The sequence below is a fragment of the Anomaloglossus baeobatrachus genome, chromosome 1, assembly GCF_048569485.1.
Source record: "Anomaloglossus baeobatrachus isolate aAnoBae1 chromosome 1, aAnoBae1.hap1, whole genome shotgun sequence".
Lineage (NCBI taxonomy): Eukaryota > Metazoa > Chordata > Amphibia > Anura > Aromobatidae > Anomaloglossus > Anomaloglossus baeobatrachus.
This window is the reverse complement of record NC_134353.1, coordinates 444,112,925-444,126,753: the sequence shown is the minus strand read 5'-3', so window position 1 is coordinate 444,126,753 and position 13,829 is coordinate 444,112,925. Positions and strand designations below refer to the sequence as shown.

The window sequence follows — 13,829 nt, the reverse complement described above, 5'->3', positions numbered from 1 at the left end:
TTCGTCCCGCTCATCTCTGCCCCTCCGCTTTGATTGGCCGGCCGCTTAGTGACGTCGCGGTGACGTCGCTGTGATGCCGAACGTCCCTCCCCTTTGAGGGAGGGATTGTTCGGCAGTCACAGCGACGCCGCTGACCAGGTAAGTGCGTGTGACGCTGCCGTAGCGATAATGTTCGCTGTGGCAGCGATCACCAAATATCGGCATAACGATATGGGCAGGTGCTATCACGCTCGCCATCGCTAGCATCGGCTAGCGATCTCGCACCGTGTAAAGCCACCCTTACAGTTCCACTCTCCACAGAATCTCATGGATAGCAACTATCATCTCCTATTTCAGTAATGGTAAAATATATCTTAACTGAAGAAACATCTTACAGCTGAATACAGAGTTTACAGAGTGAAATATCAGTCCAGGACCAGACACAAGAATGTTTCTCTGATAAGATAAATTACGAAATTTGTTATTTTCATGCATACTATTTATAAATCAAAAACAAAATAAAAATGACGATTACTTTTTAAGTAAGCTTATAAATAATAGTGATTGACACCTTGTTTACACTGGCCGATTGGAGGTGAGCTTTCCTAAAAACACTTGTTGCCAAGCGGCCTGTGCAATGGGTACCTTATAATAAGTATTCCAACAGGGAAAGATAGTGGACTGCCTATGTTCAATCATGTTATATTGTCATGCCCTCGGTCGCGGGGTTGGTCTCACTTGGGTAGGGAGATTGACGTTCTCCCCGCCTCTCCATTCCTGTCTCTTTCTCTGCCGCTGCAGCGCAGCGTGTCACTCACCCTGTCAGCTGGGTTGAGCATTCCCCTGCCTCCTTCTCCTCCTGAAACCTGCGTTCTCTCAGCAGGCCCTCAGGGAGCATGCGCTGCATTCTGCTGTAATTTAAAGGAACAGTACAACTGTTCCTTGTTGTGCTGATTCTGATTGCATGATTGCTTCCTGCTTATAAGGGACCTGTACCTTATAGGTAGTGCCTGGGCAACATGCTCATTCCTATAGATTGTTGCTAGGGTTCAGGCTCTTTACACTGCTGTGCTCTGTGCTCGCTGACTGTGCTGCGTTCTGCAAAGATACTTACTTCTTTCTCTCCATAGTACCTCCAGCAGTCAGTCCATTATACCTGGTCTTACCTTATGCTCTGGATTCCTTTACTGTCGTCTGAACCTTCAAGGTCCTTTTGGAATACTTCTGATTCCTACAACAGGTGGATCCGCTTCCCCAGGAAAGGAGCAAAGCATTTTGGATTCCTTCATCTAAAGGATCCGTTTTCCTTGGATGATACAGAACATTGCGGATTCTACTCTACTATTTGAGCCGACTTTCTACTGTCAAGCCGGGACTCCTATGGACTGTCTTACTCTCCGGGGCTGTGCAGGGATAATCCCTGTATAGGAGCTCCATTGCCGGTTGCTCCTCCGAGGGTGCTCTGCATCATGACCCTTTGGGTCCTCTCACCATCTGCTCTGTTAACCAATTCTATACTCGTAATAACCCATCTTCTGTTTTCTCCAAGTACTCTCCATCCAGTCTCTTGCTGTATCGGGTAATCTGTTGCTACCGGTCACCCGGTGGTCCAGCGAGTCCACAGTACATCTCCACCCCTCAGCGGCGTGATACATATCAGCATGAACAGGTTCCATCTTCCCATGCACTGTCTGCTGCAGGGAAACAGCTGTCCTTACCCTTCTAACAACCCAAGATGCTTGCTCTTTCTAGTCTCAGTCTTTTAAATCTTTCCATTTTGTCTGTATGATCAATTTACATAGAAATGTACCTATCCTTGTATGCTACAGAAAAAGTTACTTTCTTAGAAAACCACACTAGAATGGTTACAATTTTTCATGTGGTTAAGATATAAATATTTTTTTCTTACAAAATATTATTTTTATTGGACGACACAGCATTTCTTCTCTAAATTCCTGTTGTAAGCTTTGTCTACACCAGAGTTTCTCAATCATTTATTACTGGGGCCTCACCATCTCTAGTGAAAGGCAATACACAAAACAGAAATATGTTTCAATTCTTATCTATCTTAGCCTCCAAAACCCAGTATAACATTCTACATTACAATAAACTAGAGATTGCTACAGCCATAGAAAAAATTGTGCAGCATATCAGTGCCTCACCAACAAATAGGAGGCTCCTCACAGCTCACATTCCATCACTCTGCATTGTCTAGTTTATCTTTGGAACGGGTTTTTATCAGGGTTATGTATCTCTATGAGGTATGCATATTTGATGGGTGTATATAGCAGAAATATGTACAACCATTTATAGTCATCATTAGTGACAAGTAAGCACTACATGTTTGGGTGCTTGATGCTCGTAACAAGCAGTTGGACGCTTGGACGGGCATGACTCATGTACCAAGTATATTGGAAGTCAATGGGGAACTCAAGCATTTCTCCAGAAGAGCTTCCTGAAAAAATGCTAGGTTTCACCACTGACTTCCATTATCCTTGGTACACGAAGCGCGATCATCCAAGCATCAACAGCTCGTTATGAGTACCGAGCACCCGAACATGGTAGTGCTCACTCATCACTAGTCATCAGCAGTTGTATTTGTGTTTTTGGATTATCAGATAGATTATTTTCCTTGATTACAATACTATCAAATTTCTTTGAATTTATGCAGTCACTCTATAAAAATTCAGGCTAGTCTTTGATGACTCTGGACATTTTCTGATGGAGAGAAGGTCTGTATAATTGGACAATTAACTGGAAAAAAATAAATTTCCCAGTTTTGCCTGATAGTGTAAACTGTGGATTTTTTGTTGCTAGGATACAAGCATGGTTGCTTGGTAACTGTTGACATATATATACCTGGTGAATACTGTGGTACATATCAAAATATTTTCTCCTGGATGCAATATAATATAATATAATTTAATAGACTCATCAGTAGTGAAATTGCAACAACATGGGCATGCACAGTGTGCACTTACATGCTTTGACATGCTATCTAGATTATTAATTGTTGTCAGAGGGATGTTCTGCCATGCTCAGTGCACTTGGGCACCTAATTCATGAAGGTCTGCACCTTTTATATTTGGCTACCAATGACGTAACAAGGGGAGACAAGTCCAGAGATACTGCAGGCCATAGAAGTATGTTTAGGGCATGTAGGCTGCTAATATCACAAATAATATATTGCCTGGCATTGTCTTGTTGAAAAATGGCTCCTGGGACATGCTGGAGAAATTGTCATACCATGTAATTAGTCAACAATTGCGAAGGAAGTTGCCAGGAGATCTTGATGATTTGCGTGCTTAAGTGTATTCTATATGGCAGAACATTCCTCAGACAACCATTGATTGATAGGAGCAAAGTTGTGTAAGTGAGTATATTTCTGCGTGTGGCACTCATACTCAATACTGAATAAATCAAAATGCTATGGAAATTTTGTTCCTATTACCATTTCTATAGATCCTGTGTTTTCCATAATTCAACAACTCTTCCTTCTTGATGTGCAATTTTATTGTTGAGGAGTGTTTTTATTATCTTGGATAATAATTGTAATAGTGACCTGGCGTTAACATGAAAACATCTGATTTTGTACAGTCTTACATTACTTACCTTGCGGACAAAATGGCGTGTTGGTCATTACCAGTGCAGATGTCTTGGGTGATATAAGGATTTGTAGCACAGGAAGTACCAAGGCGGGTATAATTAGGTTTACAGACAGTGAGGAAGAAAGGAGCATGGTAACCTGTTGCAAGCTGAATGACATCAGTGACCAATGCAGTGGCGCAGAGTCCAAAAACATGGACACCTATATAAAAGGACAAATCGCTTAAAATTATGACTAGAAAACCAAGCTGTATTGAGAAACCTATACACAGTATATAAAAAATATATATACATATTTATAATATATACAAACTATATTTATGTATGCAAGGTAAGAATGCTGTTCATATTTGTCAATTAACAAAATGCAGAATGAGTTGGCAAAAGAGAAATCTAAAAAAATCAATCAATCAATATTTGGTTTGACAACCCTTTACCTTCAAAACATCATGAAAGTCTCAATTCCTCTAGGTATACTTGCACACAGTTTTTAAAGGAACTCATCAGGGAGATTGTTCCAAACATCTTGGAGAACTAAATACATATCTTCCGTGGATATAGGCTGGCACAAATCCTTGTGTTTCTTCATGTAATCCCAGGCAGACTCGAAGATGTGGAGATCAAGGCCCCTGTGAAGGCCATATCATCACTTCCAAGACTCCTTATTTTTGTTTATACTCAGGTTAGTTTTTAATGACATTGGCTGTATTTTTGGGGCCATTGATGAGGAAGAAATTTGGAGCCAACCAGGCATATCTAGTATCTGAAGTATCAGCTTGTATTTCTCAGCATTGAGAACACTCTTAACCTTGACCAAATCCACAATTCCATTTGCTGAAATGCAGCCCTAAACTTGTAGGGAATCTCCACCAGTCTTTGCTTTTGCCTGCAGTCATTCATTATTGTATGACTCTCCCACCATTTAGTGAACAAATTGCCTCTGTTATGGCAAAATATGCAAAGTTTTACCTCATCAGTCCAGAGCACCTACTGCCATTTTTTGCACATAAGTTCTCATGTTTTTATGCATAGATGAGTCGCTTGACCTTGTTTCCATTTCGAAGGTATGGCTTTTGACCACAATTCCTTAATGAAGACCACTTCTGGCCAGACTTCTTTGAACAGTAGAGGAGAGTAGATGAGTCCCACTGGTTGAGGCCAGTTTCGAAGAAAAGTAAGCATGTTGTGTCTTTTATCTGCTGCACTAAGTTTCCTTAGCTGACCACTGCATCTACAGTCCTCAATGGTTCCCATTTCATGGTTTTGTCACTGCTGAGAAATACAGGCAGATACTTATCTATCATTGTAAGCCATCAGGGAGGCATCTGATTGCCTCCAAATTTATTTTGCAGCAGAACAATGACCCCAAACATACAACCAATATCATTAAGAACTATTCTCATGATAAGAAGAACAAGGAGTCCTGGAAGTGATAATAGGGTCCCCAGAGAGCCCTGATCTCAACATCATTGAGTCTGTTTGAGAGTACATAAAGAGACAGAAGTGTAAAGTTTATATGCTAACTTCTTCTAACCAAGCGGGCTTTAATAGTGATATCACACATAACACAGATAAAGCCAGTTCTGATCTTCTCTGGGAGTGTTTTTTTTACCTTTATGATGCTGCTTGCTTGTGATTGATCACAATCTCATGCAGGGAAAAGAGTAAGGACTAGAGCTGATCGAACGTCCCAACAACCGGGACCGGCGGATCACTGACAGATTTAAAAATAAGTCTGATCCGCTCTGGAATCCGGTGCCCATATAAGTCAATGTGCACCAGAATCCAGAGATTAAAAATGTCTGTGGAGGTGATATGGGGGCAGGAGCGCGCGCAGTGTACTCACCCTGGCTGTGTCATGGCTGCACACTCCTTCCGGGTCACGCTTTTACCTTCCAGAGCCGACAATTTAATATTCACTACTTTGCCTGCCCACCGGCACGTGTAATTGGTTGCCGTTAGATGTGCCCCCACCCTGAGTAGCAGCGTGTCACCTAACTGCAACCAATCACAGGTGGCAGGACGGCCAGTGGGCGGGGAAAGCAGTGCAAGTGGCTGCGCGTCAGTATCGTGGTAAAAAATAAATAAACAAAACAATCGGCAGCACAGATATAGCCCGCGGCTGCAACCCCAGGTGTCTGGCTGTATCTGTGCTGTCTATCCAGTGCCCACAGTGACACGTGCGAGGCTTTGCCATGGCAGACTCTCGCGAGTCCCTCGTAAGTGTGATTCCGGTCTAAGAGAAACCGCATGCGGCTTTTTTTTAATTTAAATAAATAATAAAATAAAAAATGACATGCGGTCCCTCCCAATTTTCATCCCAAGCCATGATAACACTGGCTGGGGGCTCGTATTCCAGCCCGCAGCCGCCGAGTATTGCCACATCTATTAGATGTGACAATCCCGGTGCGATAAGTGGGCTTTACACGCTACGATATATCTAACGAGATGTCGGTGGGGTCACGTCGTAAGTGACGCACATCCGGTATCGTTAGTGATATCATAGCGTTTGACAGCTAAAAACGAGCAGAAATACTCACCTTCTCGTTCATCGCTCCCATGTCGCTCATTTTCTAAAAATCGATATAAACTTTACAAGCTAATATTTCTGTAAGGCCTCTTTCACACGTCAGTGAAAAACACACACGTTTTTCATTGACGTGTTAAAGACGCATATGGCCCTCTGTGTGCAATGATTATGGCACACGTGTGTTTTCCGTGTGCTATCTGTGATAGCACACGGAGATCAGGCACATCTATACTCACCTGTCTACGCTCCTGCTGTGCTGTCTGTGGTGCTGATATCGCCTGCTCTGCTGTCTCTCCTCTGCTGTTACTTCCGGATCATGGTGCAGTGAATATTCATCAGCATAATTAGCCGGCCTGAAGCAGGAGACAACAGCGGCCGGAGACAGCAGCTCTGGAGACTGGTGAAGATAAACATAATTTTATTTCAAAGATACGTGCTTTTTCTGGTACGTGTAACACAGATCACACCACTGTGTGGTCCGTGTGACATCAGTCATGCCAGATAAAAATGGACTTGTCTCTGCGGAAACACGGACACGCGTGTATGCAGCATTGAAACACGGTCAGTGAAAAATCACTGATGTGTGCGCAGACCCATTGATTTTATTGGGTCTGCGTATGTCCGTGATTCTGGTACATGAAATAACAGTAACATATGTACCAGAATCACTGACGTCTGAAGGAGGCCTAACAGAGATTAGAAATAAAAAAACAGCTAAGTTTGATTTTAAAATATTAACAATAAACAGCATACATATTATTGGGGGGACATACAAGTTACTGGTGGGACATACAAGTTACTGAGGGGCAGCATACAAGTTACTAGGGGCATATATACACATTATAAATTAATCTTTATCCTAGCCAGGCTATACATCTACCAGTCCAGTAAGTAGACTATTACCAGGCCCGGCTCCATCTGCAGAGGACCAGTCTAGGCAGTGCTGTGCACCTGTGCGCCTGTTTTGTGACTGTGTGCGCTGCACCCGACTGAGTCTCTGCCGGGTGCAGACACCGTGCTGAGCCGTCCATGAGCAGTACAACCACCAATGGCTGCCGCCCGCCTGCCTGCCTGCAAAGCTCCTCTCTCTGGCTGTAAAGCTACTTCAGCCAGGGGGACATGAAAGTTCAGCCAGAGAGAGGAGCAACAGAGCAGGAGCAGCTTCTAGGACACTGCAGTGTACACGGCGCGCAATGCTGAATTGCAGACGCTGACAGTCTGACACTCATTTTGGCTGGCAATCAGGGGCTGGCTGGGAAATTTTGGCCTAGGGGGCAAGCACAAAGCAGTGGTCTCTGATAAGTGGCCCATACTTATTGGCTCTAATTCATTAAAGAGGTGGTCCAAAACTAAATTTTACTTTACTCCTAAATCTCTGTTATAATCCAATCTTTTTTTTAATATACATACGTTAATGAAAAATTCCCTCTCCTTCCCTCACTACTCTACATTATTTATTATTTTTACTACTTTCTCTGTGATGACACTTTGTTTGAAAATTCCCACTGCACCCTGGGATACTCAAACATCATTAAGAGGCAGAGGTTGTGGTCAATCTGCAGCTTCTGCCCTCGCTGATACCAAGCATCATTAGTGAAATCCATTTCAGGGGCCGGGCTAATCCCAGTGCTACTTAGCATGCACCAGCTGTCAATTACAACAGATGCTTAGTAGAATCTTGCCAATGTGCACTATTCTTCTCAGTGCACAATTAAAGTACATTATTTCGCCAGCTCTGATCAGAAGTAACATCACTTAGGCTGCTTTCACACTACGTTTTTTTAACATGCGTCATGAACGTTTTTTTGCTGTAAAAGCGGATCCTGCTTTTACAGCAAAAAACGCATGCAAACGCATGTGTTATTTTGCAGGATCCTGTCACTTTAAGTTTATGGGCAGGCATTGGAGTCATGTGATCGGGAGTCAGTGGAACTGAACGTGATAGACTAGGAGCCGGCTTCTGACAGCTGCAGAGGCTCGTAACCAAGGTAAATATCGGGTAACTTGCTTGGATACCCGATATTTACGTTAGTTACGAGCATCCGCAGGTGCTAGGAGCCGGGCTGCCTGCTCCCTGCACACATAACCAACGTAAACATCGGGTAACTAAGAGAGAAGCGCTTTGCTTGGTTACCCGATATTTATCTTGGTTATGAGTGTCCGCAGCTCTCAGGCGGGGGAGAGAGAGGCAGAGAGGGAGGTGGAGAGAGAGGGAAATGGGAGGGAGGGAGAGAGTGACTGATCACCCAAGGCTGGTTTCTGTGCATGCTCAGTAAAGCAAGCAGGATCCTGTCTGTCAGCAAACCAGCGTTCACATGCGTGCAGTATAGTCAGGATCCAGCAATTTGCAGTATTTGGGCGCAGCTCAAAAACGCTACAAGTAGCGTTTTTGAAAAATGTTAAAAAACTGCAACTCACTGGATCCTTAGTATAACGCACGCAAACGCAGGTGAACGCATGTTGACGTGAGTCCATTGCAAATGCATTGAAATGAAAACGCATTTGCACTGGATCCGTTTTTGCGTTAAAAAAAGTTCATGACGGATGTTAAAAAAACGTAGTGTGAAAGCAGCCTTACAGGGGTGGCGCTGGTCTCTGCTTGCTCGTTCATTACTTACCATGTGCACAGACAGTGCGGTCTGCTGCCAGATTGCCACTTCTAATCAGAGCCAGCGAGGGAGTGCGCTGCCATTGTGCACTGAGAAGAATTCTGCACAATTACAAGATTTTACTGAGCATCCATTGTAATTGACAGCCGGTGTATACTCAAAAGAGCAGGGACGAGCCCAGCCCCTGAAATGGACGTAACTGATGACAATTCATTTCAGGGAAGGGGCAGAGGCTACAACAGTGACCAGAGCCTCTGCCCCTGATGAGGATTCGTTTGAGCCTTCTAGCATGCACTGAGATTTTCAAACGCAGTGACATCAAAGAGGATATTTAAAAAATAAAGCATTTAGAGAGGTGAGGGAGCGATATTTTTAATTACAGTACTGTATATTAGAAACATATTAAATTGTGAGTTCAGATAGATAGACAGATAGAATCATAGATAGAATCATAGATAGATAGATAAATAGATAGATAGATAGATATGTAGGAGTAAAATAAAATTTAATTTCAGACTAGTCCACTGCACAATATCAAGCGCATTTCCAACCTTTACAGTTTCAGGTCTTATCCTTAGGACAGGCCATTATCACATCTGGTGATCCATCTATCTACTGCTATATAGTCAGTCAGCCGATAGGCTGACTGACTGTATAGCAGTATTACAGCATTGTACCATCCATTGATGTGAATAGAACAACGCTGTAATACCTTCAAGAACCTCTTGTACAAACCAGCGGCAGTCAAAATAATGCCTGACGCTAACTGAGCACCACACTGCAATGCTCGATGCTCACTGAGCACCGCAGTGCCCAACGCTCGCTGAGCACCGCAGTGCCTGACGCTCGCTGAGCACCGCAGTGCCTGACGCTCGCTGAGCACCGCAGTGCCTGACGCTCGCTTGAGCACCACAGTGCCTGCAAACAGTGGAGTTAGCTGCAGCCAACAAACCAAAGAATTCCAGAGTAAACAGTACTAAAAAATAGTCCCACCAAAGTGCCTCAAAAATAATTAAATAATACAAATCTATAAATATCTACATTTCTTTTTAGTAATGCATCAACAATATAGTCATACAATTACCAAATAACACATATTAATAACACATACAACACTATGTACAGTCCGTGACAGAAGTCCATTGGTTTTATAAATACTCTTATGAAAGCTGAAACCCTCCCAAATTTGGTTTAGGTTATGAAAATAAAGTTGCTGAAATATTGATCATTTAATGAACACAAAAAGGTCAGATTTTGGCAAGACAAAAGTTTTGTCGCCCACAGAAAGTAATGGGAAATTCAAACAAATAATTTCTAATACAAAGATATGTTTCATAACATTGGTGAATGAAGTTGTGGTGCTATTAGAGCCATATTTAATATTTTTTGTGACTTCCATGAGCTTGAAGGACTGCATCCATGCGGTTCAACAATGATTCATACAATTTATTGATGAAGTCATCATGATGTAGTAAAGAATGCAGTCTTACATGCCTCCCAGAGTTCATCTAGATTCTTTGGTTTTGTCTTCCAAGCTTCCTCTTTCATCCTACCCCAAACATGCTCAATGATGTCCATGTCTGGTGACTGGGCTGGCCAGTCCTTGAGCACCTTGATCTTCTTTGCCAGGAGGAACTTTGTTGTAGAGATGGATATATGAGATGGAGCACCTTCCTGCTGCAGAATTTGACCCCTTTTATGATTGTGAATGTAAAAGGTAGCTAATACTTCTTAATATTTTAGGCTATTAATGTTGCCTTCCATCTTGCAAATGTTTTGCACACCCCATACTGAATGTAACCCCAGACCATGATCTTTCCACCTCCAAACGTAACTGTTTTCTGCATCCATACAGACTCCAGTAGGTTTCCCTCAGTATTTGCGGCAGCTGTGGTGTAAATCAACTGAAAATTCACCAGGGAAATCCACCTTCTGCCACTTTTCCAGCGTCCATCTGTTTAGCAGTCTGTGGGACATGGCAAATGCCACACGTTTTTTTTACTTGCCTTTTGTTTAGTGCTGGCTTCTGGACACTGATTCGACCATGGAGGCCATTTTGAGACAGAATCCTACAAACTGTTCTAGTTCACATAGGGACTTGAGGTGACCAGGCCTGTTGTAGCTCTGCTACAGTGGAAGAGGGACTGGCTTCGGATTTTCTAACCAACAAACGTTCCTCCTGAGCAGTTGTCCTGTGGGGTTTGCTGGACCTGGGCTTGTCAAAACATCTCCAGTCTCTTCAAATCTTTTTTTAATTCTTTGTACTTGACGCTGAGACACATTAAAGGTGCCAGCCACCTCTGCAGTGGATCTGTTCTTCAGCCTCTTGATAATCAAGGCTTTGGTCGCAGGGTGGATTTTTGGCATGTTGTCAGAGGTCAAGTTGCAGTTCAACTGAAGGTCTGGGGTGCTGGGTTTCTTTTTATACACACCCACTAATTAAGGGATCATTTAGTGAGCACAGCTGAGGATGTAAACTAGGATTAGGTGCATTATATGACAAGGCGACAAAACTTTTGTCTTGCCAAAATCTGACCTTTCTGTGTTCATTAAATGATCAATATTTCAGCTTTGCAGCAACTTTATTTTCATAACCTAAACCAAATTTGCGAGGGTTTCAGCTTTCAAATGAGTAATTTATTAAACCAATGGATGAATTTCAATTCAGGTTATAAGCTTTTATTTACATAACATGGATAAGTGACAGAACTTCTGTCAGGGACTGTAGTGTTACTGAATAACACCCACCATATCAATTACCAATAATTCTACAATACATTGCAAAATAATGCTACCACACTATGACCAAATATTATCACCAAATAGAGTCTCAATAGAATCACCATCCTGTTACTTAGCAAAGTCCACTGCACAAAGACCAGTGGGTTCACACTGCAAAGCCCCCAAAAATTTGCAGTGTGAACTTCGCCTAACATAGCGATATCCTCCTTCGTACTCTCCCCACACACAATATAAATTTTCACATCTGGCTCCCCAAATAATGGTAACAATTATGACCCCTTTATAGACTTAGGAACTACAGTAAAACTGCACAGTACAGGGATAATACACACAGTGATGTCACAGTACAGGGGTAATTCACAGTGATGTCACAGTACCGGGGTAATACACAGTAATATCACAGTGCAGGGATAATGCACACGGTGATGTCACAGCACAGGGGTAATACACAGTGATGTCACAGGACAGGGAAAATACACATAGTGATGTCACAGGACAGGGATAATACACAGTGATGTCACAGTACAGGGGTAATACACAGTGATGTAACAGGACAAGGAAAATACATGTAGTGATATCACAGGACAGGGATAATACACAGTGATGTCACAGTACAGGGGTAATACACAGTGATGTCACAGTAGAGGGGCAAAACACAGTGATGTCATAGTACAACAGGGGTAATACACAGTGATGTCACAGTACAGGGGTAATTTACAGTGATGTCACAGTACAGGAATAATACACACAATGATTTCACAGTACAGGGGTAATACACAGTGATGTCACAGTACAGGGATAATACACAGTGGTGTCACAGTACAGGGGTAATAGACACAGTGATGTCACAGTACAGAGATAATACACACAGTGATGTCACAGTAGAGGGGCAAAACACAGGGATGTCACATTACAGGGGTAATGCACAGTGATGTCACAGTACAGGGGTGATACACAGTGATGTCACAGTACAGGGATAATACACAGTGATATCACAGTACAGGGATAATACACACATTGATGTCACAGTACAGGGATAATACACACAGTGATGTCACAGTAGAGGGGCAATACACAGGGATGTCACAGTACAGGGATAATACACAGGGATGTCACAGTACAGGGATAATACACAGTGATGTCACAGTATAGGGATAATACACAGTGATGTCACAGTAGAGGGGTAATACAAACAGTGATGTCACAGTACAGAGATAATACACACAGTGATGTCACAGTACAGGGGTAATACACAGTAATGTCACAGTACAGGGGTAATACACAGTGGTGTCACCTCTCCTGTGCTGTGATTGACCATATTAGTTGCTCCAGCCTTCATGCTGCACTTCCTGTGAGTCCTCTTGGATGTGCTCAGTTCTAGTCCTCTACTTTTTCTTTCTGGTCCTTCTGCTCTCCCCTCCTCTTGCTCTGCTCCTTCTGCACTGTTTTCCTTTTCATCTTTTCTTTTCTCCTGCGCTTTATTGATCTAGCTCCGCCTCCTCTCCTGACTGGCTGTTTCTCTCCCTGGCATCACTCACAGCTCTCCTGGAAAAAGATGCTGCCCGGCTACTCCCTCCTCTTCAGCAGAGGCCGCGCTGTGTGCAGTGTCTGCATCTCTGTGTTGTGGCTGCCTGCAGCTATTTAAACAATGCAAGCCCCCCCTTAATCAACTGGCTGATGACTGTCCCGGGGCAGCCCTGCTGGGAATAATGAAAGTGAAAGTGCACACACACTGGGCAGCCACGGGCCCTATAGCAGTGGCGTGGCCTGCCTCTATTGACGGTACACCACTGCTCTATAGCCACTATTCCATGCTGTAGACAATTTACCATGTGTGGTGAAAAGTCTTTCATACTTAGACTAGCATCAGCTGAACACACTAATATTGACAATCTGATGTTTATGGGGGCCTCCCGACTGTCAGATGATGTTGGGGTACAGAATGATCCGATATGGCTATGTGTGCACGGTGCGTTTTTCGGGTGCGTTTTTGGTTTTAAAACTGCATGACTTTGCTTCCCCAGCAAAGTCTATAAATTTTTATTTTTGCTGTCACAGTGCAGTTTTGTTTTAGGTGCGTTTTTGTGTTGACCACAAAGATGCATCAGGTCAATTCTCTTTGCGTCTTTGCCAGCGTTTTTCACCCATTCAATGCATTGGAAAGAACGCAGCCTCAAAAATGCAGCAAAAAACGTGGTAAAACGCGCAAATGCGTTTCTTTATGCATTTTTTTAACGCGGGTGCGTTTTTGTGTGTTTTTTAGCGGCCAAAAACACACAAAAACGTTGCATTTTTGTGGTCACAAAAAAAGGCAACGTGCGCACATAGACTATGTCAGATTTTGGACTGTTGATACTTTTGTT

The 13,829-nt window shown here is 43.0% G+C and overlaps 1 protein-coding gene across 3 annotated transcripts in view; it reads right to left on the bottom strand.

The window, feature by feature from the left end:
* PLPPR3 (phospholipid phosphatase related 3) overlaps positions 1-13,829 on the bottom strand; it is a 270,388-nt gene that overhangs the window by 84,745 nt on the left and 171,814 nt on the right. For all 3 annotated transcript variants that reach the window (XM_075352702.1, XM_075352720.1, XM_075352711.1), the window contains one exon: positions 3,592-3,787. In XM_075352702.1, coding sequence (XP_075208817.1) covers positions 3,592-3,787 — 196 coding nt within the window. The remainder of the gene's footprint in view (positions 1-3,591; positions 3,788-13,829) is intronic.